At 40.1% G+C, this 26,704-nt stretch overlaps 2 protein-coding genes across 3 annotated transcripts in view; one reads left to right on the forward strand and one right to left on the reverse strand.

Moving 5' to 3' along the window:
• aff2 (AF4/FMR2 family, member 2) overlaps positions 1-12,035 on the forward strand; it is a 202,161-nt gene extending 190,126 nt beyond the window's left edge. For both annotated transcript variants that reach the window (XM_079672330.1, XM_079672331.1), the window contains exons 24-26: positions 258-310; positions 3,373-3,584; positions 5,507-12,035. In XM_079672330.1, the coding sequence (XP_079528456.1) occupies positions 258-310; positions 3,373-3,584; positions 5,507-5,628 (387 nt within the window). In that variant the 3' untranslated portion in view covers positions 5,629-12,035. The remainder of the gene's footprint in view (positions 1-257; positions 311-3,372; positions 3,585-5,506) is intronic.
• Positions 12,036-18,115: 6,080 nt separating this feature from the next.
• Positions 18,116-26,704, reverse strand: part of ids (iduronate 2-sulfatase) — a 19,845-nt gene continuing 11,256 nt past the window's right edge. Inside the window, exons 6-11 of the mRNA XM_079671278.1 lie at positions 25,696-25,873; positions 25,296-25,402; positions 22,774-22,890; positions 20,951-21,061; positions 20,080-20,205; positions 18,116-19,990 (exon numbers count right to left, since the gene is read on the reverse strand). Coding sequence (XP_079527404.1) covers positions 19,919-19,990; positions 20,080-20,205; positions 20,951-21,061; positions 22,774-22,890; positions 25,296-25,402; positions 25,696-25,873 — 711 coding nt within the window. The 3' untranslated portion in view covers positions 18,116-19,918. The remainder of the gene's footprint in view (positions 19,991-20,079; positions 20,206-20,950; positions 21,062-22,773; positions 22,891-25,295; positions 25,403-25,695; positions 25,874-26,704) is intronic.

Below are 26,704 nucleotides of genomic sequence, written 5' to 3' on the forward strand. Positions count from 1 at the left end.
TAGTCATAACAACTTATAGCCGCTATTGAATGGGCTGAAACCATTCCGAATGGGGGGGTAACATGTAGATTATTGAGCTTTACAGGCGCTGCGAGGCAGATTCTGTTTCTTTGGGACAGTCTAGTTGTTTTACCATTTCCAGTTGTTTAGCTCTTCAGGCTCTCATTTTCTTTTAGTTTTTCTTTTCCATTTACACTCAGGCAGACAGTGTGATCTATAAAAACATGTTTTAAAAAATGTGTCTTTCTGTGACCCAGAATTCAGCCAAGACTTCTCACCAAGCACCCTCTCCCTGGAGGACTAATGGCAAGTAAGTATACACACACACACACACACACACACACACACACACACACACACACACACACACACACACACACACACACACACACACACACACACACACACACACACACACACACACACACACACACACACACACTCACAGAGACACATACACACTCACAGAGACACATACACACACAGTCCCCCCCTCCCCCCTTTCATTCGCACAGATAATTGAGAATTTATAATTCACCAGAGCTCTGATGCTAAATAACATGGCGCCTCCTGACAGTCACTCGCTCAAGCCAACCCCTGAGGAAGCAAACAGAGGGATTGATTTGTTGGAGTTGTGAGGAAGAGGAGGCTGGAGGGGCCGCTGAGTGCCGGGCAAGGAGGAGGAGGGTGATATATGGAGGAGGAGAGGGGTGGAGGAGCAGTGGATGTAAAGCTGATGAGTTTAGACAGCTCTGATGCTGCACAACAGCAGGACTGAGCTCACTGTGTGTGTGTGTGTGTGTGTGTGTGTGTGTGTGTGTGTGTGTGTGTGTGTGTGTGTGTGTGTGTGTGTGTGTGTGTGTGTGTGTGTGTGTGTGTGTGTGTGTGTGTGTGTGTGTGTGTGTGTGTGGCACAAGTCGTTGGGTCAGCGAGGGTCAAGGCCACATCACAGACTCTCCATCAGGGCCACAGGAGCCACACAGGCAGCTGAGGGAGCCTAAAGGAGGAGATCAGAACACATCCTCTCACATGCAACACTTTTTATAGCCTTAGTGGATACAATTATTACCAACTTCTTGTATTTAATAATTTAATATAGTTCCCCACAAGGTCAAGACAAAAGACACTTTAAAAATGTGGCAGCTTTCCAACATAATTAATGTGCAGCGAATAGGGTTGTACAATTACTGCTTGCCTATATGTTCATACAAAAAAGATTAGTGATCACATGTACATCTAACCACATGGGATGGCTGGCAAAAGCCATTTTTACACTTAATAAAAAAAAAAAAATGAACAGACTAGGACCTTTTTATTCTATACTTCAATGTGTGTTCATTGAATGTTAAGATAATTAAACTCAGTGTGACCAGGCACTGATTATCTGTTCTACACATTGGAAGTTTAAAGCTAAAGACAACCAGAACTTTGTTTACAACATGTCTGTATTTTGTTTAACAGCAAGCTAACTAATGACGAGAAGTACTCTTATAACGAAAATTCAACCCTTTATAAACATAACAATCTCTATCTTAATGTGGGGGCTCAGGCAACATGTAACTTTGATAAATGCTGACATTTTGGAGAAATGTTGAACTGGTCCCTGTCACTTTTTACCCAGTCATCAAATCACGATAGAGATGCAGCAGGTCAAAGAACAACAGAAATTGTTAAGGGGCGATTTAGATCCTTTAAAGGTCCCATGTCATGGCCATTTCTACTGATCATATTTCCATTGTTGAGGTCTACTACAATAGATTTACATTGTTCAATTTTCCAAACTCCCATTGGTTTCTCATACAGCATCTCTGTATAGTATGTGCATTCACTCTCTGTCCTAAACTCCTTGTTGGAGCTCCTGCCCCTCCCCCCCCCGCTCCCCCGCTCCTACCCCCCCATGAGCCCACTGTGCTCTGATTGGTCAGCTCGCCCACTCTGTTCTGATGAGTCCACCACCGTTACAGCGGAACATCAGTGATTATGTGTTACAATGGCGTTTGTTTGCAACCAGAAAATGACACCAGTAATGACAAACAGATGAGAATGCTGCGTGGGGTCTGGGTGCCGTGTTGGCGGCACGTTGCGTGGCTCGCTGCTGTGGACAGTGTGAGCTGTATTACTGGTGTCGTTTCCTGGTTGCTGCGTTGGGTCTGCGAAACATCGCAGAACTCAGCCTGAGCACACACACACTCACAGCCATGTTGTTCGCCACACAGTTCACCACACACTCACAGCCTGAGAAAAGATAAGGCTGAGTGAGTGTGTGTGTCGTCGAAACTCCGCAGAGTAGCGCGGCTGAGAAGAGACAAGGCTGAGTGAGTGTTTCTCCGCGATCCCAACTTGTCTATTACCAACGTTCAGGGAGCTGTATGCAAGTCAATGGGACTTAAGGTCCCCCCCACTGCGTTTGATAGTGATGCCAAGGGATCCTGGTGTGTGGGGAGCTCCACGGATTGGTCCATTACGTCGTTACGTCATCATACTCGGGAAGTAAACAATGGAAAAAGAAAAATCTCCAACGAGGCGTTCTGGGGCAGCATAGACATGTCTTTTCTTTGTTAGAGTTTTACTCGCTACAGGGTGCACTTTGAGGGTTTGTGACTCTGCAGACAGTTTACATGCAGAAAAAGCTACATAACACACAAGGGGACGGGTGATAACCGGAAAAGCATGACATGGGACCTTTAAGCTCATTGTCTTTGTTCAGTCTCAGCGCTCTCATAAACATTGTTTCAAGTCGCAGCTGTAGAACAGCTTATAAAACCCACTGTACACTTACTGCCTAGCATGCAACAGTGGAGAAATGTAGTCACTCATATTTAACTAATAATGGCTACAAACATGAGTCTAAAAGAAGGCTAATGTTTCTCTCTGTCGGCTGGATGTTTACGAACAAGTTTATTAGGTGATAACGTGTCAGGGCTGAGAACCACTTTTTCCACTACTCCCCCACGGAAATCAATAAGTGCAGCTTTAACACCACATTCTTATTAAAAGTGTTACTTCCTGCCATAAACATGGTTCTTCTTATCCCTTTGGCATCTTTTACTTTCCATATTCCTCTTGCCTGAGGAGAATTAATGTTATGTCACCTTTTACTTTCTTACCCTTATCTACTCTAAAAGAAAAAAAGGCTTGTTTTGTGCCTTCAACTGCAGTCAAGCACTTTTTATCAGTCGTATCTTTAAAAATAGAATACTAATAAAGACCGTATTCACATCCCTGACGCCAGTGAGTCTGATATGTACCAACTGAGTGCACACTTTGCTCTTTGTATGTTATCAGGTATCTTAAAAAGCCCTCCAGCTCACAGGTGCTCCCTGTTAAATTCTCCTGGTGTAACTGGGATTAATGCCTCTCTGTATGTTCCAGGGTGAATGGGACTCCCTCTCCCCTCTCTCTCAGCCCCTCCCCAGCCAGCAGCGTAGGTGGAGGGTCTGGAGGGGCCCCAGGCTCCTCAGGAAGTGTGGCTATCCCCCAACGGATCCACCACATGGCTGCCAGTCACGTTAACATCACCAACAACATCCTGCGGAGCTACGAACACTGGGAGACAGCAGACAGGCTGGCCTCTGACAGCCAAGGTAGGACAAATGCTTTTTTTTACAGTTACTGTACTTAACTGAGGTCTATTCTGCAGTAAAATTCACCCTACAGCCGGCATTAAAGCTTTTAAAAACTGGATATTTGACAGGGGATTCATATCCCAAAGTAAAGGATTAAACCTCTTTAAAAGTGTGTGTATAATCCGTCATGATAGACAGAACTGTTACTAATGAACACTGTCAAATAAATCATTCTGAAGGCAGGAAGATTGCTTATTTATGGGAGCGTTTTCCTTATATTTATAAGTAGTAGTCCTTGCTTTTGCAGCCTTACTAGCCTTACAAATATTAGTTGTATTTTCCACAGTATTCATTGACCTACTGCACCTTTAAAGCATCCTTGAATCCTTCCCTCATCTTCAGAAGATACTTGACCTTGATCCCTCTGGTGTGAGAAGCTTATCCTGAATGGTTTCCCTTGACCTGTTTACCCAAAGAAAATAAACACAGTTTCCAGATTAATGTGTAAGAGTGCAGGGTGAGCAGGTGGGCACGCTCTCAATAGCGGGGGGGGTTTGGTTGAGCTGGGCTGTCGACACTGAGAAGGCTAAAGACTGTTCCAGTGCCAAAGAACCAGCTCTCCTCTCTACCTGCACCCACACAATCACCACTTATATTCACATTTGTCAACAAGACCAGCTTGCATCATCGGCTCGAGAAGGCCCATTATTCCAAATCTCCAAACTTTAAATCTATAGTTTAATTCGGTCCTTCAGGAAAACCTAAATTAATAATGATTACAAGTGTTTGAACGTTTGTTGTAAGTTGAATGATGCATTGTTTGAGGTTTGGTTTTATTATTGGTGGCCGAGGCAGCACGATAGTTAGCTTGAAATGTTGTCAGTATGATAGTTAGCTTCACGTTGTAGAGGAGGATGATTGTTTTGCTGTTGATTGGTCCAGTGATTGCAAAATGCTATTCAGCTTGACATGTTGTTAGCTGGTGGATGCCCTGTTGTTCAGGATGTTCATGTGGCAAATCATTCCAAAACCCTAAAGTTCAGAATAATGTCTTCTTGGACTAAAAGTTCCTTTATCCCAAGCCCATAACTACGAAAAGGAGTGAAAAGGAAAATAAGGAAATTACCCGTACTACTCTGCTTCTGATTGGCTGGTACTCAATTAATTTCATGGTTGAGTTTAGTCATGAGGAGATGACGGTAAAAGTTTAAAATAGGCCAATCAGAGACAGAGTCAGGCTGGTCATGTGTTCATCATAGTAGGACAAACAGCAGCAGGGAACATCTGATGACATCATTCTGCATTATAATGTGTTATTAATTCTGTTTTGGCGTACTGTCGGACAAGTGGGCTGTAAAGTCCAACAGGTCATTTTTTGGACTATCGAGAATGATAGGCCGTCGGGACAATGGCTAGAAATCCATCAGCTAATCGTATCTAAACGAACAACCAGATGATAACATCAACCAAACAACAACGAATCTCGGCTACCACTTTAAGCTAAGCTAAATGCATGCTATGCTAATAGCATATCAAGCTAACCATCATGCTGGCTGAGCCATTAAGTAAACCAAACAACACTGTGTTAAGATAACTAGCATTTTAACAATATAAATGAGTTTAATGTTGCCTGAGCCACCACATTAAGCTAGAGATTACTAAATGTATTTAGGTTTTTCATTATAAAAATACTCATACTTCTCATTTGTTGGCGTTCTGTTGAACAAAATACAGACGTGTCATTAGCTTTGAATAAATCACTGACCTACCTTTAAGCTCAAATACCCTGACGACGAAAGAAACACCCAACTGTAGAGTTTCATTTCAGCCCGAGCATCAGCAGCAGACAGCAGCCCTCAGTAACTCTCTCTCTCTCTCTCTCTCTCTCTCTCTCTCTCTCTCTCTCTCTCTCTCTCTCTCTCTCTCTCTCTCTCTTGTAGAGTTCTTCCAGGAGCTGGACTCTGCGATGGAGCCGCTGAGTCAGCAGAGCAGCATGACGGAGCTGGTCCGATACATCCGGCAGGGGCTCCACTGGCTCCGTTCAGAGGCCCACCTGCTGTAAGAACTGGACCCCAGCCAACATGTAAAAAAGAAGAAAAAAAAGAGCGAAACGGGCCTCTGGGCTAGAACTGGGATAATAAGTGAGATGAGAGTCATGACGATGCTTCAGTTCCCACCGGGATCCCTCAAATGACCCGGCACCACCCACAGTAATGTACCAGCATACACTGGGTGGATTAATTGGGCTGAAATTCACCTGCAATTAGAGACTGAACAGTAATTAAGTTTGGGAATTTAGACTGTGAATCACAGAACACAAATTAGCACATTAAACATTTGGCTGATTCTGCTTTTTAAAGCAACTGTGTATCAGTGCAGGAAGCCTAACGCCCTAAAGGGACAATACAGGCCCCTGACTAGAAATAAAAAGCACAGAGGCAAGTTAAAAAAATAAATGTTTTATAAAAGATGTGGCTGATGAGATTCTGGAGTCTGGAGAAGAGGAAGGAGCTGAACAGCTCCATCAGCGGCCCAGAAACGCCTCAGTTGTTGATACTAGAATTAAAAGCCTCAGGCTGATATCGATCCAAGTGGAGTACCGGTCCAATCCATCAGATAAGGAACGTGCTGGAGAAGGAAAAGAGGCTCAGCTACATTTACTGGAGTTGAATTGATGGAGGCTGAAGTAGTTCAGTTTCAGTCAGAAGTTAATCTTCCGCTGAGAAATAAACTAAAAACACAGTATCTGGTCACAAAGATACATTTTTGAAGTTATACTACATGATATTTTCATCCAATCAAACTACATTTTTAGTAGTGTTTATGGCTGGAAACAATGAATGTATTTACTTTAATAAGATGCCTTTTATTATAAAGTATATATTGCGTTTTCTTTTGCGAATTCAAATGGCGTAAACATGCGTTGGGGAATCACAGGAAACTATTTGCGAAAGACCAAAGAAGGGCCACTTTTGACTGGCATTTCAAAGAGAAAGCATATTTGCATGATTACAGATATTTAGCTACAGTAATACATAAGCTAAATACAGAAACACTCTTGCTTTTTTATTCTCACGTATTTCTGACAAAGCTAGTAAATATCCCTTAAGAAACGGCACTTAGCTCAGTAAACCCTAATTAGCGTAATGCTCATAATTTCTCGTATGGTTTAAAATTGTGTTAAAAGTTGGAAACATAAGCACTTTTGCAAGTTACGACATCAGTTGTAAACGATGGATTGTTTCTGTGAACCGCCGTCAACAAAAATTTAGTGATCGCAAGGAAATTCCTTTCGTAAAGGATGATCCAGTGTATGCTAAACTAAAGGAGATTATTAGGGAAGCATGGAAGCTCCTTTCCTATCATCTAGACCAGAGGTTTTCAAAATGTGAGGCGCCCCTCCCCCCCCCACGCCCGTTGACAGTTCACTAGCACGTGCTCTACCAATTTGTGTGGGCTGGGCTGGGTGAGATTCCAGGGCTGATTTTTAGTCCCAGTTCGCCCCTCCACCTACCTGATTTCACTTTGACTTTGATCAAAACAAAGCAAGTACCGGTCGGAGGATGATCTGCGTTTATTCCTGTCTACATTGCATCCCCGCATCATCCGCCTGTGTGCATCAAAGGCAGACTCATTGTTCCCACTAAAGTAGGGGCGAGTGTAATAAGGAGGCAAAGTTGACGTTCAGTGTGTTGCCGGGAGCATATAAGGATTTATCCACCATGTTGAAAATGTTAAAAATGTTTTTTTTTAAAAGTTTAAAACATAAAGATAAAAAGGTTTTAAAAAGTTATTGTTTAATGTTTTAAGGAGGTGACGCTACTCAGCCAATCAAATTGGTGCAGTCAGTGAGTCAACACGATAGATTCAAACACAGAGACGAGACAAGAAGAGAGAAACCGTAATTTCAAATGCATTTAATTACATTTTACATTACATTACATGTTCTCTTACTGGACGTCTTTGAAATGCAATTGAATACCCCTGCATTATAGCAACAACAATAATTATAATAATAATAGCAATAAAAATTGGGAGGGGGGGCGCGGCTGTTCTTATGTTCTCTGAGGGGAGGCTCACCTTCCCACACTTTGAAAACCCCTGATCTAGACAATCCGAAGAGCTCCTATCATGGCTGCCAATTAGATACTTCCGGGTAATTTCTCTCCAATGAGAACCTTCTTCTGCAAAAAAGACTCTTCGACAGGAACCAGTTTGTCCAGCTGCCATAAAGTGACTCAAATGAGATCAGGGGTTTGTTTCAGTAAGAGCTCTAAGATCTCAGATGAACCAAACAATCATGAATCTGACATTAAGCTACATATAGCTACAATGAGGATTGTTCAACAGCAGAATAGAATATACTCGTCCCACTATTGATGTTTTACTTCCACCAAATAAAAGCATCTGTCGGGTTCTTCTCTCACTGGTTATGGAAATGTGTAAAACCCAGTCAGTTCTACTTCCCAGAGTGGCCCACCCACTAAGGTGTCAAACACTTAACGGGGGGATTGAACTACAAGATTTCTAACCAAGCCGCCGCCCACCTGTCACACTTTTCTGCTCTGATCGCAAAACATGTGTGCAGCTTTTAATGGGATCTTGTAGTCCATTCCCAACTTATGTCGTGCTGTGTTGTTAGTGTGTATATGTGTACAGCTGATTGTCTATGTAAACCATTATTATGACTGGTACTGATGTATGTGTAACATAATGTACAGACTCCTGAGGAACAGTGTTCTTTTCATTTTTAGTGTCCTGTGGATGATTACATGTGAATGAATGAAGCAGGAAAACAAGAAAATAGAGTATCTATATATATGTGTGTGTGAGGGAGAGTGTGTGTCTGTGTGTGTCCATGCACAGGCTATGGCTGTATTTACAAAGCACCCAACATAACCAGATGTGTAACCCTTTGTGGCACGTAAAAACAAAAAGAGAGCCTATTTTGTTTGTGTTATCAAGATACAAATCTGGATTATCATGGTTTCTGTAAATGCAGCACATGGAGCATGAGTTTTTAAGTTTTGGATCATTTGACCATCGCTGAATGTGTATGGAAGACAATGCAGATGTGAAAAGTAATTTTTCACTTTGTCAAAAAGAAAAGAAACTCAAGTGCCTCTATTTGTGTCCTGGTGGGAATTGCTCTATTTATTTAAGAACAAAGAATTAATCTAAATGATTTTCCATACCATATTGGTATAAATATGAGATTGTTTTTCGTAAAATCAAATGTTTCCACAAGCTTTTTACTGGCGTTTATGACGACACCAGGGTTTGGCTTTAAGAAAAATGTGTTAAATTTGCATTCGTTGCTGGAGGTTTTTTTCTCAAAGATTTGAGCAAGTATGGGTTTGTCTGAAATGCCTGAAAAATGTAAACCATCGCATGCAATAAACGATAGCTTCAGACCAAGAACTACTTGTGTCCATTTGGAAAAAGGAAAAAAAAAACAGTCAATGTATTTCTTGTCGCATAGTCACTTACAGTGTGAATGTTCTACTACATCACATGGAAACACAGAGCCGCTTTAAGATGCACAACGCTACAGCTAACAGTATGCTGGAAGGAATAACAATCGAGCCACTTAACAGGAAAAGTTTGACATTTTAGGAACTACGCTTCTTTCAAAAAGGTAGGGAGAAGATAGATACCACTCACATGTCTGCTTGCTAAATATGAAACCTAAAGCTAGCAGCTAACTAGCTTAGCATAAAGACTGGAACAAAGGGGAAACGGCTAGCTTGGTTTTGTCCTATGATAACAAAATCTACTGATAATACTAGCACTTCTAAGCTCGCTTATAACTCCTCATATCTAGTTTGTTCTAGAACTGGATGATATACGGATTTGGAATAATTAGAACGTTTATTTTTGTACGATTTGTCTACATTTTGAAAAGATCAAGTTATTGCAATGTGCCAAAAATACGGTTTTTGTATGCATTGAAAAAATTGCTTTTTCTTTGGTCTTTCTGAACACATAAATCGTCCCAAAACGTAACAATTATTTTTATTTTGGGGCATCTTTGTGGTTAGCTAGGCTAACTAGCTGCTTATCCACATGTAGCTTCATATTTAGCAAACAGACATTTGAGTGGTTACTCTTAGCGCTAAAAGTGATGAAGCGTATTTCCCAAAACTCCCGAAACGCTTCCTTTAAAATGGACCCATTGTTCTTCATCTGAAAGCCTGAAACCCCGTTCCCTGTTGTTTAACTAAATGCCTTTTGTAAAATGATTTGAGGTCATGAAGCCAAATTAGCAGTGTCCCAATAAGCCAATGAACTTCTACAACAGCCAACCAATAAACCCCACAAAGAGCCTGACCTCAGTCACTGATCTACAGTGTTGCTCAGTCCAATTCAATGATGTTCGATGTTGTTTTATTTTATGGTGAAACAGTGATGTTGCTATATGGTTCTTGTTCATATCACACAATGGTCCTTATTTGAATAAAACGCAGCGATACAATATACTTATACAATAATATGCTGTAAAACGTCAAAAACATTGCATTGATGACATCATGGGTTTCATCCCACTATGCTACATGTCAAATGATAATTGTGGACTTTATGCAATGTCAGTATGTCGCTATAATCTGAGACACTCAGCATGGCCTTTTATTCTGCTGACATCTTATTTAATATCTCATTAGCTCCTGTTACATTGTCACAGTTGTCAAGTTGTTTATCAGAAGCAGCAGTGACAGAATCAACGTCACTGTTGGTGTGATTACAATAGAGCGCTGAACAGAATGATTTATTTTTTGACAACAGATGGGTACAAGCTGATGAAACATTGATAATCTCTCCAGTAGTGATGAGTGTTTCTAATATTTGTTTGCATTTCAGAAAATCACAGATACACTCTGATTGCTTAGAAACTGCTCCATACAGTAACTGAACTCGCAGTATTAATAAGGATAAGGATTGTTTTTCTTCTCAAACTCCTGTAATCTACCAGAGAGCAGCTTTTTTATTGTTTAATTTTTCCATTTGATACGTTATAGTCATGCAACACTCAAGTATTTAAAATATACATTTCTGTATTTATCCAAAAACAAATCATATGTTGGGGTCACAGGAGGAAGACAATAATTCGACAATAGGCTAACATGCTAATCATGTTTAGGCCTGTTTGAGTTTAAGTTAAATCAACGTCAATGTCATGGAGGATTCTTAAATTAGAAAAAAATTATTCTTTTACATATTATTTCAGATAGTTGAGAAAGAAAATCGATACCACTATCATGTCTATGTGTTATGTGCAGACCCAAAACCAGGAAGCGATTAGCTTAGCATAAAGACTGGAAACAGGAAAACCGCTATGTCGGAAGTTAAATAAATATGTGTAGCACCTCTAAAGCGAACTAATCAACGCCTTATATCTAGTTTATTTAATTAATTTACTAAATAAGACTACATTTGAGAAGTCAAAGACGCTAACTCTCAGTAAATTACAGAACATGTCCTCTGCTTCCACTCTTTAGGGTAAGCTAAGCTAACCAGCTGCTAGCTCCTGCTCAGCCAGGTATCACCCATTGGTGTATGATATGAATAAAACTGCACGTAAGTAATTTTGCGTTTTGCATAGAATTTTTATGTCGCTGTAATATTAGACAGCAACATAAAAATCAATCAAACATCTAACCAAGCAGTTTTGTTTCTGTTGAATTCCCAACTTTACCACGTTTAAAACTGCAACTATTAGATGACATGTAAAGCCTAAACTGCGTCGACATGGTGGTAAATGTGCTTAAAGGTGGTGTTGTATTACCATGCCTTACAAAGGGGTTACGTAGCTTCATATTAAGCGTCCAGTCATGACCGTGGTATCAAACTTCTCTAATTCTCAGAATATCCAAGTTGCAGCCATGTTTACTTCTGCTAAGGATTGCTTAGATGGTATTCAGAACGGCCCAGCCCATGTCAGTGAACTCAACATCTCTTTAGAGTTTTATTCAGACTAACCTTCAAATGTGCAAAATGTAGCTGTTTCTAAACCAAGCACTTCCCCACCCTCAGAGGTTGGGGCATGTATTTCTCCAAACAAATGGAAGCCTTAATCATAAACCTAAACTAATGTACTTTGCTTATTGAAAGTATACAACAGAATCAAAATGTATGTGGCATTTTTTTTATTTTAAAATGCCACATGGCAAGTGTTGGGCATCCCAATTTTTAAATGTGTGTGTTTAAAGTCAAACTGTGCAACGTTGTTCATGTTTCTACAGAACAGCATCTGAGAACACATCCATCCAACATGAATCACATTGTATTTTAAATGTTTTGCACAACTTCAGCTGTTTTCTTTGGTTTATTCAGTGCTATCTTTTGGCCTTTTATATGGTTCTTTTTATAATGAAGTTGTTCTATGTTATGATCAGAAGTTGTGATGCAGTTCCATTGTTTTTAAATATTTAATGTCTCTAAAATATGGATTAAAATCTGTTTGAACCAGTGGTCCTGCTGCTCTCGTGGTATTATTGATGTTGTGTCAAGTTTTAGTTATTTTTTCTTGAATCAGGTTCTCTTTTAATGGAAAGAATACAGAACAGGTTTTCTGTTTGTGAATGTAGATATTCCCTAAATTCACCGAAAAGCTAGATGTAGAAACATTTCAGAAAAAAAGGAAGTTACGCTTTCTCACGTTTTCTGAGGATATCTTTTAGATTCAATATTTAACCTATTCATCTGCAGTTACTTGTAAAATGTATGGAATTATGAACATATTTTTAAAGTATTTTTTCTCATTCTCTGAGCCAGAAATCTCCTCTTCTGTTGCACTAACCTACAACAAACTCTACAGTTTCATTGATTTATATCAAATTTAATTCATAAAAACATGGCGAAAATAGATAATTTTGTAAGGCTTTTGACAGTATTTTTTAAATTATAGAGTAATACAAATAGATATCTGTTTATAATGTCAACAAAAGAAATGTTTAACCTTCCGTTTCTGCTTTGGAAATGTAGTCAAATGACGACATATGTATTATGATAATACCTTATTTACAATCTAAATCAAATTTGTAATGCAAAAAAGATTTCTAAACATCGGCTATAAACTGGAAATGTCATTGTGATATAATTTATTAATTAAAAAAACTGATACCCTATTGTCTTGTCCCTGTTTATTTCCATTAAGATGCAATATTATATTAATATGTGTATCTTATATATATTCACTCTCATAATAAGGTTTTTCAAGCAACTCATGTTTTCAAATTCACAAGAAGACGACGCAAAACATTGCTTTTAGATGTATTTGTTAATGAGAGAAAGCAGAAATAATTATCCAGAGTTAACACGAACACCCCAACAGCACTCTTCCTATAACACAGAATTGTCTTAATGAATGAAATCTCTTCGATTTCGCACTCAACAAGATTCTTTCATAAACAAGCCTCTGAGTGGCCTTGATGTATTACATTATAAGAGCCAGGCCAGTCCTCTTATTAGCACTAATGGACTCTTATTTCTACATCACAGCAACTATTAGCCCACTTCACCATGCATGATTAATTCATTGAATATAGCCGCACATTAAAATTCAAGAGGGAAGAAGGAGAAGAAGGCCGAGTGTCTCTAGAGGAGGGGGGGGGGGGGGGGGGGGGGGGGGTTAGTTGGCTGGATGGACTTCAGAGTGTGTCGGAGAAATGAGAGGAATAAAGACAAGGGGGGGTGAGTCGTGTTAAAGTCCAAATTAAAGTGGGAATTTTCTGGGTGACATAAATCCTGTCTAATTAAGTATTTCCCTAAATGAGTGAGGAGGTGTAAAGCCTATTTGCACACCCTGAGACATTAGTGTGTGTGTGTGTGTGTGTGTGTGTGTGTGTGTGTGTGTGTGTGTGTGTGTGTGTGTGTGTGTGTCCTTGGTGTACAGCCAACACAGTGACTGCTTAGATTTATAGCTTTAATTGCTATAGGTAACCATGCAGTCAAATAAGCTCTCAGAGATATGGCTTGGCATCACACACACACACACGCACACACACACACACAGTAGACCAAAATAAATGCACACACACATATTGCAGCAATAAGTACCCATTAACCCTGATGGGAAATGTGACCTGCAGTAGAACACAAACTGTCGATGAAGATCCTTCAGCATCACTATTGAAGTTGCTGGAAGTGAGCAGTGATTGCTCGTCTCTACATTCATCTACAGCTCAGATAAAACTCTCTGGATGTATTCTATTTAAAGATGTGTTTGGACAGCTGGGTAGAAAAACAGCTACTGGAGCATGAACCTCACTGTTATTGACTCTATGAGGACCGGTGTTGGGATGTGTGAGCAGCAACACCATGACACACTTTTAAAGATAGTAAGCAAATGATCCATTACCAAGTTATATTTTATTATTTCTATTATCTATACGTTTTATACGAGTTATAAAGTATAAAGTAACGTTTTTTCTGTTATTTTCGACATACTATAATTAGTTGTTTTTTTATTATTTTTATGAAATACTATATTATGATATAGTATGGCGTACTATACTATGAAGTGTTCTCGCATACTACACCATGACTTGTACTTTTTAACTGTTTAATACAAATATATGTCAAATATTTTTATGACTTTTTTTAAAGGGCTTTTTCTGCCATTCTTTAAATTAACTTATCTCATAGCATTGACATACTCTACTTTACAATTTTGTAACGACCCTGTTGATCTCATTCTCTCACAGTAGCCTGCAATTGTTTTAATTGATAGTAAATTCATTATATTAATTTAATGTAATTTCACAACATTTTTAACTCCACAGGTTGTTCTCACCAGTGACGCTGATTACAGCCATTTAGCTTCATTAAAAGAAACCCAATCAGAAAATGTATTCCCTTGGTCTCACTGTGCAGAGTGGCAATTCTAATGGGGTGCTGCTCATTCTTTGTCACGTTTTAAAAGTCCATCATCCATTAGCTAATCCTTTGAAGGGTAGTGCCAATCCCAGCGGTCACTGGGACAGATAGACAAACAACCTTTCACATTTACAAGCAACTCGTAGGGTAAAGCCCAGAAGAAGCAGCCATGCTTACCCCCGCACAAATGATTTATTCTAACAGGGCTTCCTCTTCAGCTCTGCCGTTCACAGCTCCGGAAGGCGCTAACAAGGGAAGAGCTTGTCACCTCTAATTGAATAACTTCTGATTAAACTGGTTTCACATTGGCAGCCAACATATCACATCTTGTCTGACTTCTAATTGGCTGCTTCATCGATGCTCCAAGTGCTCTGGAGATACACCACAGATGTCTACATTATGAGACAGCAGAGACCGTGGAGCAGAGCAGGCATGTTTACACTGATCAGACATATTGGCTTACTGAAGAGGACTAAATGACAGGAAATCAATTAAAGGTGATGTATCAACAGGTTTCTATTGTCCGGGGTCAAAAAAGTGTCAGACAAGTGTAGCTTGAGATAGTGCATTGGTTAAAAGTGTCTGGATTATGTTTAGTGGCCAGGAGATTGAGACTGCACTGGTTGTAAGAAGTCAAATTGTATAAAAGTTCTCACCTGATTTATTTCTGCAGTAAACATTTTCGGATTGAGTTCAAGGACTCAATCGCTAGTGTCAAGTCTACTTTAATACAGTGTGATGTTCAAGGTTATGCTTATTCTGTGTCTGTAGCTTTAAATGCTAATGAGCTGCTGCTGGCCACGCCCCTCTGTGAAGTGGTTGGTTTAAACAGCACAATGGTGCTCTAGGAGAAGGTGATAAGGTTACCATGGTTGCTTATTGGCTAATGATTTCACAACCCAAAAAACATTGTGACCTCATAAAGTAGCCAAAATCTGATCAGCTCATCTTGAAACAGGTTTTTATATAAATGGATCAGGACAAAAATAGAGGGAATTTTTGTTCCTGAAACTTTCAGAATCTCCTAAAAATAAAGAAAAGAGGGGACACATATTAATAAGAGACATGAAAAAGTAACGTGTAACCTTTAAGACTGTTTATCTTTATCCAAAATGATTAGCCCAGTTCATGTTAATTACTGATGCACCTTTATAAGCAGTGCTAGTGTTAAATAGTGAATAAGCGTGTTCTATGCCAGTGGCCAGGCCTGTAGACCGTGTATATAAAGGCCTCACTTCAGCTCTTTCCCAAATACAGTTATTTCTGGTCCCAAAAAAACAAAGATGCATGACAAAAGCGACAATCCAAACTCAAGGCTTCAAAACGCTCTTCCACAAACCAGTGAGTGACGTCGACTTCTCTTATGCACCCAATGGTGCACAAACACACTCAGCGTGTTTCAGTTATTAGACTGATTAGACCCATGCTATGCTGGGAATTATGATAGCTTACCAAACGCCATAAATAAGAATGTTAATTTGAACCACAGCATGCAGCAGGTTTCATTGTAAAATGTCTGCTAAACCCACTATAGTATTTCTATTTGCTCAGCAACAAACAACATAGACACAGTGAAAGACCTGCTGGTGAACATATTGGAGCATAGCTACTGTATATACCAAACTTAATTCCAGCTATGGCATATTATTATTTCCCTACAATGTCTCTTTTTATGATGTACAACTGGCCAGATAAAAGACTGTAAGCTGCTTAGAAGCCTCAAAAGAATGAGACAGCCGAGTCTACAGAATTAATTTGGCCGATGGAGAGAATCTCTGGTGAATAACCGCTCCTCTGAGAAATACTCTGAAACCACTTCTTCAAGTCCTTGGGAGGCAGAGTATTCTACAGTTTGTTTACTATTCCTGGATTCACGCACACACACCCTTGAGACGAACCCTAGTCATGATGCAGCTGAGCAAAGCGTTTTTTACACTCTCCCTCTCCCTAATGTAATTGTGTATGTCGGAAACGTTAACAGAAAGGCAGCGTGACCTGCCAGAATATGAGCCTATAGCTGTAATGGGATTACTAGTGTATGAAACATAATGATAGGCGATGAGAGTGAGACAAAGACAGAGTGGATTGGAGGGAAGGACTGCAGGTGAGAGAGAGTGAGAAAAAGAGAGGGCAGCAGCGGAGGAGCAGAAGGAGAGGAAACAGCAGGTAAACATTAATGTAATTGCCATTACAATTTGAACGTGGTCAGAGATCACTGCTTGTGACAATAAATATTGATTTGATAAAATCACCGGGGCAGAAATATGGGCCAACATGAATACAGGCAGACTAGATAAAAGCTCTTACAGCTGCATCTGCAACTGAGGCTGAAAAAGCTTTATCTAGCAACTAGCTAGGGAACATGGTGGATAATTGAACAGCTGAAGAATCAGATATTTCCCTCAGGAGGTGCTGTGGAGCTAAAAGGAGAGTGGGTATTGGAGTTAAGAATACTTGGATTTTGCATTAGTGTTAGCGTCATTTATGTATAGCCTACGTATCACTGGATACAGTTTCGGGGCAGTTTCCCCTATTAAAGATGTTCAGTTGTGCACAAAGCTAATGAAGTTTTTCTTTCGATATGACTCCCAGCGGCTCCATACATGGAGTGAAACTTATTTGTACTATTAAAGTGCTTTCCCCCCCCCCCATTTTAGGACTTCAATCGTTTAAAAAACACTGATTTACCTAAAACATTACTCAGTATAAGTCTATGGGGAAAAGTGTTTGCTGTCACGTGACAGGCAGAGACATTTGCTTAAAAATCCAGTGCTCTTCCTGGCGGTATTTGTCAAAACGTGGAATAATAAATGAAACATCTCTCCATAGCACTGAACGCCGGTGGTGTTCTTGTGTTAAATAACTTCATGGGATACTTTCAAAGGCAATATGTCTTTGTTGCGTTCACAGCTCGTTTCTGCTGTCCCCAAGTGGCCAAAAAAAGCAACTACATTCAACTTTGGCCAGTCTTACAGCTACGTTATTTTTAATACAGTGATCCAATCAACATTATACAAATCATCAAAACGAAATGCATCCCTTGTGGAAAAAAATTGTGTGTGAAGGAGGCGAGCCAAATGGAATGAAAGAATAGAAATTATTACGAGAGGAGAAATTGGCAGGGGAGAGATGTGAAGCGTTTCCCTGCATGGTATCGATATTTTTGACTTTTCATTTTCAGACTTCACTTCAAGCCGAGTCCCACACATGTTCTGCTTGATTGCCCAGAAATTGAAAACGGTAAAAAAATCAAAAGGCATGAGACTGAATTTATACTATATTTCAAAATGCAATTACAAGGCTTTTAACCGTTTGTGTTGCCCAGACAGATTTACTCGGTGGAACCAAACGCAAATTAGAAAAAAAAATCAGTTTGGTCCAAATTTCTCCAGAGCCAGAGAGCAAAGCGTTCTCTGCTCCGTCTCCGAGAGAATTGACAGAGGGAGGTGGAGAGAAAACACTGAATAGACTGGAGAGGTCCCTGAGGAGCTCCCTCCCTTTACACGCCTGCTGTGGGAGAGCACAAATGCATCACAACAGGAGTGTGTGTGTGTGTGTGTGTGTGTGTGTGTGTGTGTGTGTGTGTAAAGGCTGCTTGGTTTCTGCAGGACAAACACAGGGATACATACACAAACACACTGGAGGATCATAAGTTAGCAAAAAAAGAGGCAAACTTTTGCTGTAAAAAATATTTTTTATTTCTTTAACAAACTAATCAAATCAGGCATAAATATATTAACAATGTGTCCTTGCCAAGCTTGAGATTTAAATTATTTCTGCAGCATTCACTTTATTTTCCCTTCAGAAAGCTGGAGCTCAGGCTCGGAGCTGCTCTGATGCAACCAAACCGAGCTCATTTTTCCATTGTTAGTATTTATCTGTATGTGCAGGACAGGGCAGAACTGTTCTAACCATTGTTACAGGCACAGGAGGTACAGCAACGGAAACAAAAACTATGTACAGTATGTAACAATTGCAATGAAGTCAACAGGGGGAGAAACACAGAACCAGCCAGAGAGATTCCATGTGAAGTGCCCGACATATGTTAGAAGCACACTGATGACTCCTCTGCATCCCATTACCATGTAGCCGGTGCAGCCTACAATAAAAATGGACAGATCGAATCCCCTCAATTCATTGTTGGACCTGAAATTCAAGCTGAAATTGCTTCATACTGAAATTGCCACAGTGCAAAACTGCTCATGCGTTGGAACGGCAGTAAAACGTAGCTCCAGTCCGTTTCATTTGCATTGAATTATTACGGGTGGCTTTTACTCACTTCATTTTGGCTCCACAAATTGATCTGAACTGACTGTTTACAAGGAGGGAGGCAAATAGCTGCAAGTGCAAATAGAAATGTCATATAGTTTAACAACACGGTACAAGAACCAGCGAGTCCTTTTTAGCTGTTGCACTTCAAAGTGAGGAGATGACACCCGAGGAAGATGAGATCAATAGAGAGAAGAGAAAATGGTGTCGCTGTTAATCAAAAAAGGGGATCATTCTTTAGGTTTCCTCAATATTACTTTAGATGAAAGACGAAAAACAGCTTGTAAATTAGATGTAATCATCTCATAGCCAATCAGATGTGTCCGTCAATTCATACTTCGGTAAAGTTGTTAGAGAAAAAAAGATTCCCTGGTTTAGACGTACGTTTTAGGTATATTAAAGGAATGGTTAAAGATGTTTGGAAACCTAATATTTGATTTACATTGGAAAAATCTAGACTACTCTCATGTCTGTACGCTTAACATTAGCCAGATGCCAATTAGCTTAGCTTAGCATAAAGACTGGAAGCTAAAGCCCAACAGTAAGCAACATTTTAATCAACAAAAGCAACTTGGTATAGTTGCTTTTAGTGCCATTATTTCCAAAACATGTCATTTTTACATTGCTTGCTACATATAATGCGTCAATAAATTACAGTAGCTGAACGGGCTAGTGGTTTCACCCTGATTCCAGTCTTTATGCTAAGCTAAATCCCTGCTAGCTAGCTTTATATTTAGCATACAGAGAGCTTTTCATCCAAATCTTTAATGAAAAGCAAATGTGCTCATCTTAAAAATAAGAAATTTAAAAAGTGTATTTGCTGTAGATAATCAGACATCTAATTGCTAATTGAGTCATGCAAAACTATAATGACACTTCCTTCTCACAATTGACTCATTGAGATAGTACAGACGTCAGTGGCAGGTGTGAAGAGGCCCAGGAATAAAGACACAGGAAGTTGTGTTTAGCAGCAGGAAGAGGAAGTGTCTGTGAACATATGGATGTAGAAACACACGAGTTCTTAGTAAGGAACATCAGCCTGAAGAATTCAACCTGAGAGATTAATACTGCTACCAAATAACATGAAATCAAGTCTGCCTTAATTAAAGATGAATATATAACTCATCTCCCTTTCTAGATGTTTTTCATCCATCCATCTTCCCTTTGTGCTCATCTCCATTCATCCATCTGTTGTTTTATTCTCGTCATCACGCCTTCCTCTTCCTCCCTGCTGAGAGGTAGAGGAGCTGCAGCTTCATCCTCATCTGCAGACTCACGGTCTAGACACGAGTCGGAACACAAGGATGTAAATGACTGAACAAATGTTTGTAAATAGTTCCATTCAGTTTCAAAAGGAGTAGAAACTTACAGGAGGCAGTCTGGTCATCTTCGTCATCATCACACTGTGGTCACAGTCGCTGTAGACGTTGTTATCCTGACCGGGGTCGCTCGCCAACATGTACAGCTCTCCAGCGTGGACGTCTGAGACATTCACCTGGGTGGAGAGACGGCGGGGGGGTAAGACAAATATAATCCGTTAGGCTTTGTGTCCACCTAGCTTGTTGTTTTGTTGTGCTACAACCAGTTCATTAACTGTTGCTTATGACGTTTATATTTTTCTTCATATATCCTTTAAAATACTCCCATTAACTGGTACTGTCTAATTGAAGTAATTTTTGGTGCTTATTATTTTCTTGGTCATCTCAACCTGTAAAAAAATAAATGAGAAGTTATTAAAAAAGACTATTACGTCTCAGTCGTCTGAGAAAAATGATCTGCTTATGGAGATAAAAGTACAACCACTCACCGACAGCAAAAGTAGTGTCTGCCCGGCTAATCTGCTCCAACAAATCTGCCTTTTTAATCTGTGTTCTGATAGTTTCAACCAAAACAGGCTTTTGTCATCAAATATTTTTTGAAAAGTTGAACATTTTAAACCTGTAGCGCACAAAGCAGATGCACAAAAATGGTGGTGTGCTGAGGGTTTAAAATGTTCAACTCTAATTCACAAAGAGGCTGCATTTGATAGAACTCATTGTTCTCATTGGGAAACATTTGAAAACAATTCTGGCTCTGAACTACAGTCCTTCCGGTTGTGGGAAACGTCTCCAGTTTATTGTGCCTGACAAGATGGATAGATCCGTCACCCAAACAACTCCCCAGCCCGAACCTGAAACGTTGACACAGAGAGGATAGAGCCATTGGTGAGAGGCGAGCCTCATGCTGGGCAGGACACCCACCTGGAACGTGTTGGGGTTGAAGCCCAACCACAGAGTGTATCTGTAGTCCCAGGTGCGCAGAGAGTAGCCCATGATCTTTATGTCTTTGAGGTCAGGGAGGTCAGAGTTCTCCTAAAAGAACAACAAGGAAACATAAAAGCATTTAAAAATGCAACAGAAAATTTGGCGAGGGCTGTACAGGCTTTTTTGAAGCTTCATTCAAATCGTTGACATTCAAATTTCACATTTATTTGTTGTTTACACCCAGTATTTATGCAGAGTAACAGAAGATTAGGCCACACTAATATTATTAGCATTAAACCATTTGTAGATTCAGATTTCTGTGGTGGCTGCATAGGATTTATTTTCATTTATTGTCTCGATACAAATGTCCTTTGTTTTTTTTCCTCTTTTTTTTTTTTTTTTTTTTTACATACAGGCAAAAATATGCGGGGGTTTTTTACATTAAGAAAAAAAATATTTATAAATAAAAACAATGTTCAAAAAGGACCCAAAAGTAATTAAAATAATGAATTGAAATGAAAGATTCATACGAAAAATATGGATACAAAATAAAAAAAGAACCAAAAAAAAGGATTCACACCTTTCGGAAAAACTATTCTTTTTCATTCCATATTTATTGATGTTGAGCCTCTCACAGATAATTCTATTAAAGGTCCCATGACATGGCCATTTCTACTGATCATAATTCCATTGTTGAGGTCTACTAAAATAGATTTATATTGTTCAATGTTCCAAACTCACATTGGTTTCTCATACAGCATCTCTGTATTCACTCCGTCCTAAATGGCTTGTTGGAGCTCCTGCCCCCCCCCTCCCTGTGAGCCCAGTGTGCTCTGATTGGCCGGGACGTTGCGATACTCGCTGCTCAGTGAGCTGGCTTACTGGTGTGGTTTCCGGGTCGGCGATACAGCGAGACAGCGCGAAACTCATCCTGAGTACACACACACTCACAGCCGAAGTAAAAACAATAAGTGTGGCTTGATATTGAGTAAGAAACAGGTTTATAACGCTGAGAGAATGGGTCTGAGGAGAGCATTTCTCCGCCATCCCAACTCGTCTATTACCAGCATTCAGGGAGCTCTATGCAAGTCAATAGGGACTCCCTGTTAGTTAGCCAAGGGATCCTGGTGTGTAAGGTGCTCCGCTGATTGGTCCATTTTGGTTCCGGGAACCGCATGACGTCATGCGGTTCCCTGAAGAAACAAATGGAAAAAGAGAAATCTCCAACCAGGCGTTCTGGGATCAGGTCTTTTCTGTGTTAGAGTTTTACTCGCTACATGGGGATGGGTAATAACCGGAAAAGCATGACATGGGACCTTTAAATATAGAAGTTAGTTTGATGATATTTAAAAACATTTTTTTAGGACATTTGAAGTCTCATTAAAAAAAACTCAATAAAAAATACTTTGGGTACGGCCCTTCTTTCTGCAGTGCTCATTTATAGCTTTTGCCAACTCATCCTGCGCCCCGTGGCTGAGCTGCTGTGCGGCTGCCAGGCGGCTCCGTACAGAGTTGAACCTGCAGCAGGTGCAGCTCTCTCCTCTGGACCCGTTCATCCAGAGAACCTGCTGGCGGCTCCGTACGAGCGACAGCACAATGCAGCGGGTCAGAGAGCCAAACCACGTTTGTTCAACACAGCTCTCATGACCTTCACTCATTTTAAATGCATCTACAAAATCCTTTCATTAAAAAGTAACCGTGTGACATTCATTTACAGAACGCACCTGCTTTCTGAACGATGGAAAATAATAATGATTTAACCTTTATACGGCTCGTGAAGGCTATTTAAATTTGCTTTTCTAAACACTCCAGTGTGGTACCTGCGGGGTGTCGGCGGGTCGGGGGTACTGGCTGAACGACACCGCCTCCTCGTTCTCTCCTCTCTCTGGGCGTCGGAAGGTGTAGGCCAGGTTGTCTCCTTCTGTACACAACTCTTCCTGAAAGCAAGAAAAACAGACCCAAGAGGAGAGGGAATGAAAGACAGAGGCCGTTAGATCACTTTCACATCAGGTGTGTTTTACTTCTCTACATTCAATCTGTTTGGCAGTGTTAATACAAGGCCATTGAACCATCTGTAGAAAGGTACCTGAAGGTCTGTTAGTGAAAGGTGAACAGGAAATGACACTGATTCAAATAGACAACAAAAAAGGTTGATAACAGAAAAACAAGCTCTGCCAAGGTTACAAAGAATAAATTACATAGAGCTTTATTTTTGAAACATTTTTTAAGAATATTTAAAAAGGTGAACTTTCCCCTTAATATGACTCATACAACTTGTCAAATCATCCAATGCTCACTACTTCCCAAACACATGCATTCTTACTAAGTCTTTCCATTCAAAACACTTTGCACTGAATCATGTCTGGGCAAGGACTTTAGACTTTTCTCCAGGTTGGATTCTTTGTTTAGGGTTGAGGCATCCAAGATATCGTCAAGAGGGAAACTCCGTTCCTTCTGTTATTATACACATTACAACACTCACATATGCACAGGGCCTATACACCTAGTATACAGGTGTATACACATACAAACATGTGTTACGTGTCAGTGTGTAACTGACTTGTGCATTTTGTTATGGAGAGGTGTCAGACCAAACAGGCGGCCGGTGTTCGGGTGCAGGGAGAAGTTGGGGGTTTGGCGCTTTGCTCAAGGACACCTCGGCAGTGCCCAAGATGAGCCTCAGCAATGCCTCTTCCCGTCCGACCCCTTAACCCAGGGCTATTCAACTACACATTCAGTTGGGCCAGATTTTATAACTACAAAATTTAGCTGGGACAGACATTCAGCGCCCTGTAAAAAGCGGGTAGTGACACATTTTAAACCAACACATATTACTGCGATGAAAAACATGCAATTTTTATTCATTGTTCATCTAACAAAGGTAGGTCAAAAAGTGCATAAAAACACAACAAATTAGCATTAATTTAACAGAATCTGAAAAAAAAGTGCACAGTTGGAGCATTACATTTGTTTGCTTTAGAAGTCAAATATTCAGGTTATGTTTTTTGAACTAGGCACATCAAAAAGTGCATTTACTGAATAAAATAATAGCAGTCTTAATAAATGTCCTCACATACAAAAAAAACAGCTAAAGAGCTCCAATGCAACACAAAGCAATACTATTTTTTCACTTTCAAGTAATAACAAAAAAAAAAATCATACGTTTTGGTCACATTACAAAGTGCATTTAAATGAATACAGAAAGAACTGTCAAGTTACCCTTCAGTGCACAAACCCATAACAAGGGACACGGGTAACTATATGAATGAATACTACACTACACGTCTACTATAGTAAACTAGGTGCTTACTATCACCTCATTTGTGATTTGTCATCGCTGACTTTCTCAATGGGGGAAGGGACATTTTTTGTTTTGAACAAGAGCAGTGATTTTTGGCTCATAGGATGTCAATGCAATCCTAAGACATTGGTGAAGAGTGCTGTCAGTCAGGGAGCAGCGAGTGCTACTTTTGATTGAGTTCATGTGTGAAAAGCTTGATTCACATGTGTATGTTGATCCAAACATACTGAGCACACAGATCGCTACTTTCTGAACGTTAGGGAACTGCTGTTTGTTGACATCACTCCAAAGCTTCGCTGGCCCGTTAGTGCGCTGCATGTAAATAAGTTCCAGTGTATATTTCCCCTTGTCGATGCAGGGGACCACTTCCTTTGCTCTGGTTGATATGTCCCCCTCTATGGCAACAGTGAAGGGGTCTCTGGCAAAGCCCATCACCTCTGTGGGCAGAGCAAGTCCATCCAATCGATCGGCAAAGTTCTCTTTCAACCTCACAATGAAATCTGTCATCCCATCCGTGATTTGTGCCGGAGATGTGATGTGTTTGGGGAGCGTCGGAAAATGCAGCATCCGACCCGTGCTCAAGTCGGTCGCGAAAAGGTCCAGCTTGACTTGGATCTGCTCCACAAGATCAATGACCGTTTTGTCTCTGTTTACGCTTCAGAGTTGAGAGAGATATGTTTTAGAGTTGCTATCATAGGACCACCGTTACTAGCACCACTAGATGCACTTTCAAAAAACGTGCTGCGTTGTGGTTTGGTGGTTTCTATGCAATGCGGAGTGTTGCGTTCATGGTCTGTACTAGTGTAGGAATTTGGCTACGGGAGGCTGGGCCACTCGGGAGTTGGTTCTGGGCCACATCTGGCCCGCGGGCCGCCAGTTGAATAGGCCTGCCTTAACCTATCATATAATATGTGATGAGTTCTAGTTAATAGTGATGTCACTATGTTATGGAAGTTTCAGGCAAGGGGGGGGGGGGTAATTTGGGGATTTTAAAAATACTAAACTAAATAAACACATCCCTTCCTTTCCATCGCTCCATACCTGGAAGGAAACATCAGGACAGGGTTCCGGAGCTCTGAGGCCGGCCAGGTAGGAGACGGTCGGGAAAATATCCACCAGCTCCACCATGTTCTTAATCACTTTGTCATCTGGAAGAGAGAGAGGTCAGCCAATTAGTGAATGTCTTAAAAAGCACTGACGGAAAATGAAAGTAAAGATATGGTCAAAGATTCACCAGGCGCCCTGCTCTTAAGTTTCATCATCAGTGCATTTGCACTTGAAGCAGAAACTGTCCGGGGGAAATATCAAAGTGGATCCCTGTCGAAACACTTTAGGGAGAGCTCCAAGTGTATCAAAGCCTTAATTTAAGTCAAGTCGGCATATTAATACAAGTTTTTTTAAAGGAACTAAGACCAAATATATAAAGAAATATTAGTCTTACTGTTAAAGCTGTGCTTTGATTGGTTGAATGAGTCAATATAAGGAAAGGTAGACTCTCCACGCCAGTTACGGTGTGAGGTGACCCCAGGAACGTAGAACATAAGGGGGACTCGCGTCGCCACGTCAAAATTGGAATATTTGGCCCATTCACCGTGTTCTCCCAACGACCAACCTGCAACAAAAGACAAAAAGAGAGATCATGAAAGGTGTTAAAAAGACTGCTAATCTACAACATAAAATCACATTGTTAGATTCCCAGTCATCTAATATTTGAAAATGATGGCATTTCATTGAGTTTTACTGTGTATAAATCAAGCGGTCATGGAAAAGATTCCCTCCAGCATCCTCCACTGAAGGAGACATTAAAAGAAATTAAGTTTCCAAGTCACAAAGTCTGAAAAAAAGAAGAGGTAAGGCAATAAAGAGCTGGGTTTTTAGAGTACAGCCAATGGAAGTAAAACACAATGTGCTGTTACAACATTGCCATCTGGTGGTGGCACAGTCAACTTCCACACATCTGCAATATTTACTTGGATTAGATTTAATTTATTGATCCCAAATTGGATTGTTGTTTTTTCGCACCAGCATGTCTTCAAGGCATTGCACGTTAATTTAAAATACAATAAAATAGGAATTAAAAAAAGCAAAAACAGTAAATATTTATGTAGGAGCCAATATGCTTATTTAGCCTAACTTTATTATTTATATTATTATCATCATTATTTGTACATCATTTGTATTTTATTATGACACAGAGGGTGAGCTGGCTTGTTTATTGTTTGTGTATTTTCTTTGTTAAAATCGTAAAACTTTAACTTCAGGACAGAATTTTATTTTGGAAGGCATCACAGCAAGAGCCAAGTTTAGCCTCTTAGCTATTTACATTTGCAGGAGTATAGTCGCTAATATGGATCTATCACCAGTAAAAAGATTATCTATAAACCACAGAATATAACTTCCTACTGAATCAATATGTATACAAATAGGAAACTTTATACAAAGTCTTTTAA

This window comes from Notothenia rossii (genome assembly GCF_949606895.1).
Source record: "Notothenia rossii genome assembly, chromosome: 3".
NCBI lineage: Eukaryota > Metazoa > Chordata > Actinopteri > Perciformes > Nototheniidae > Notothenia > Notothenia rossii.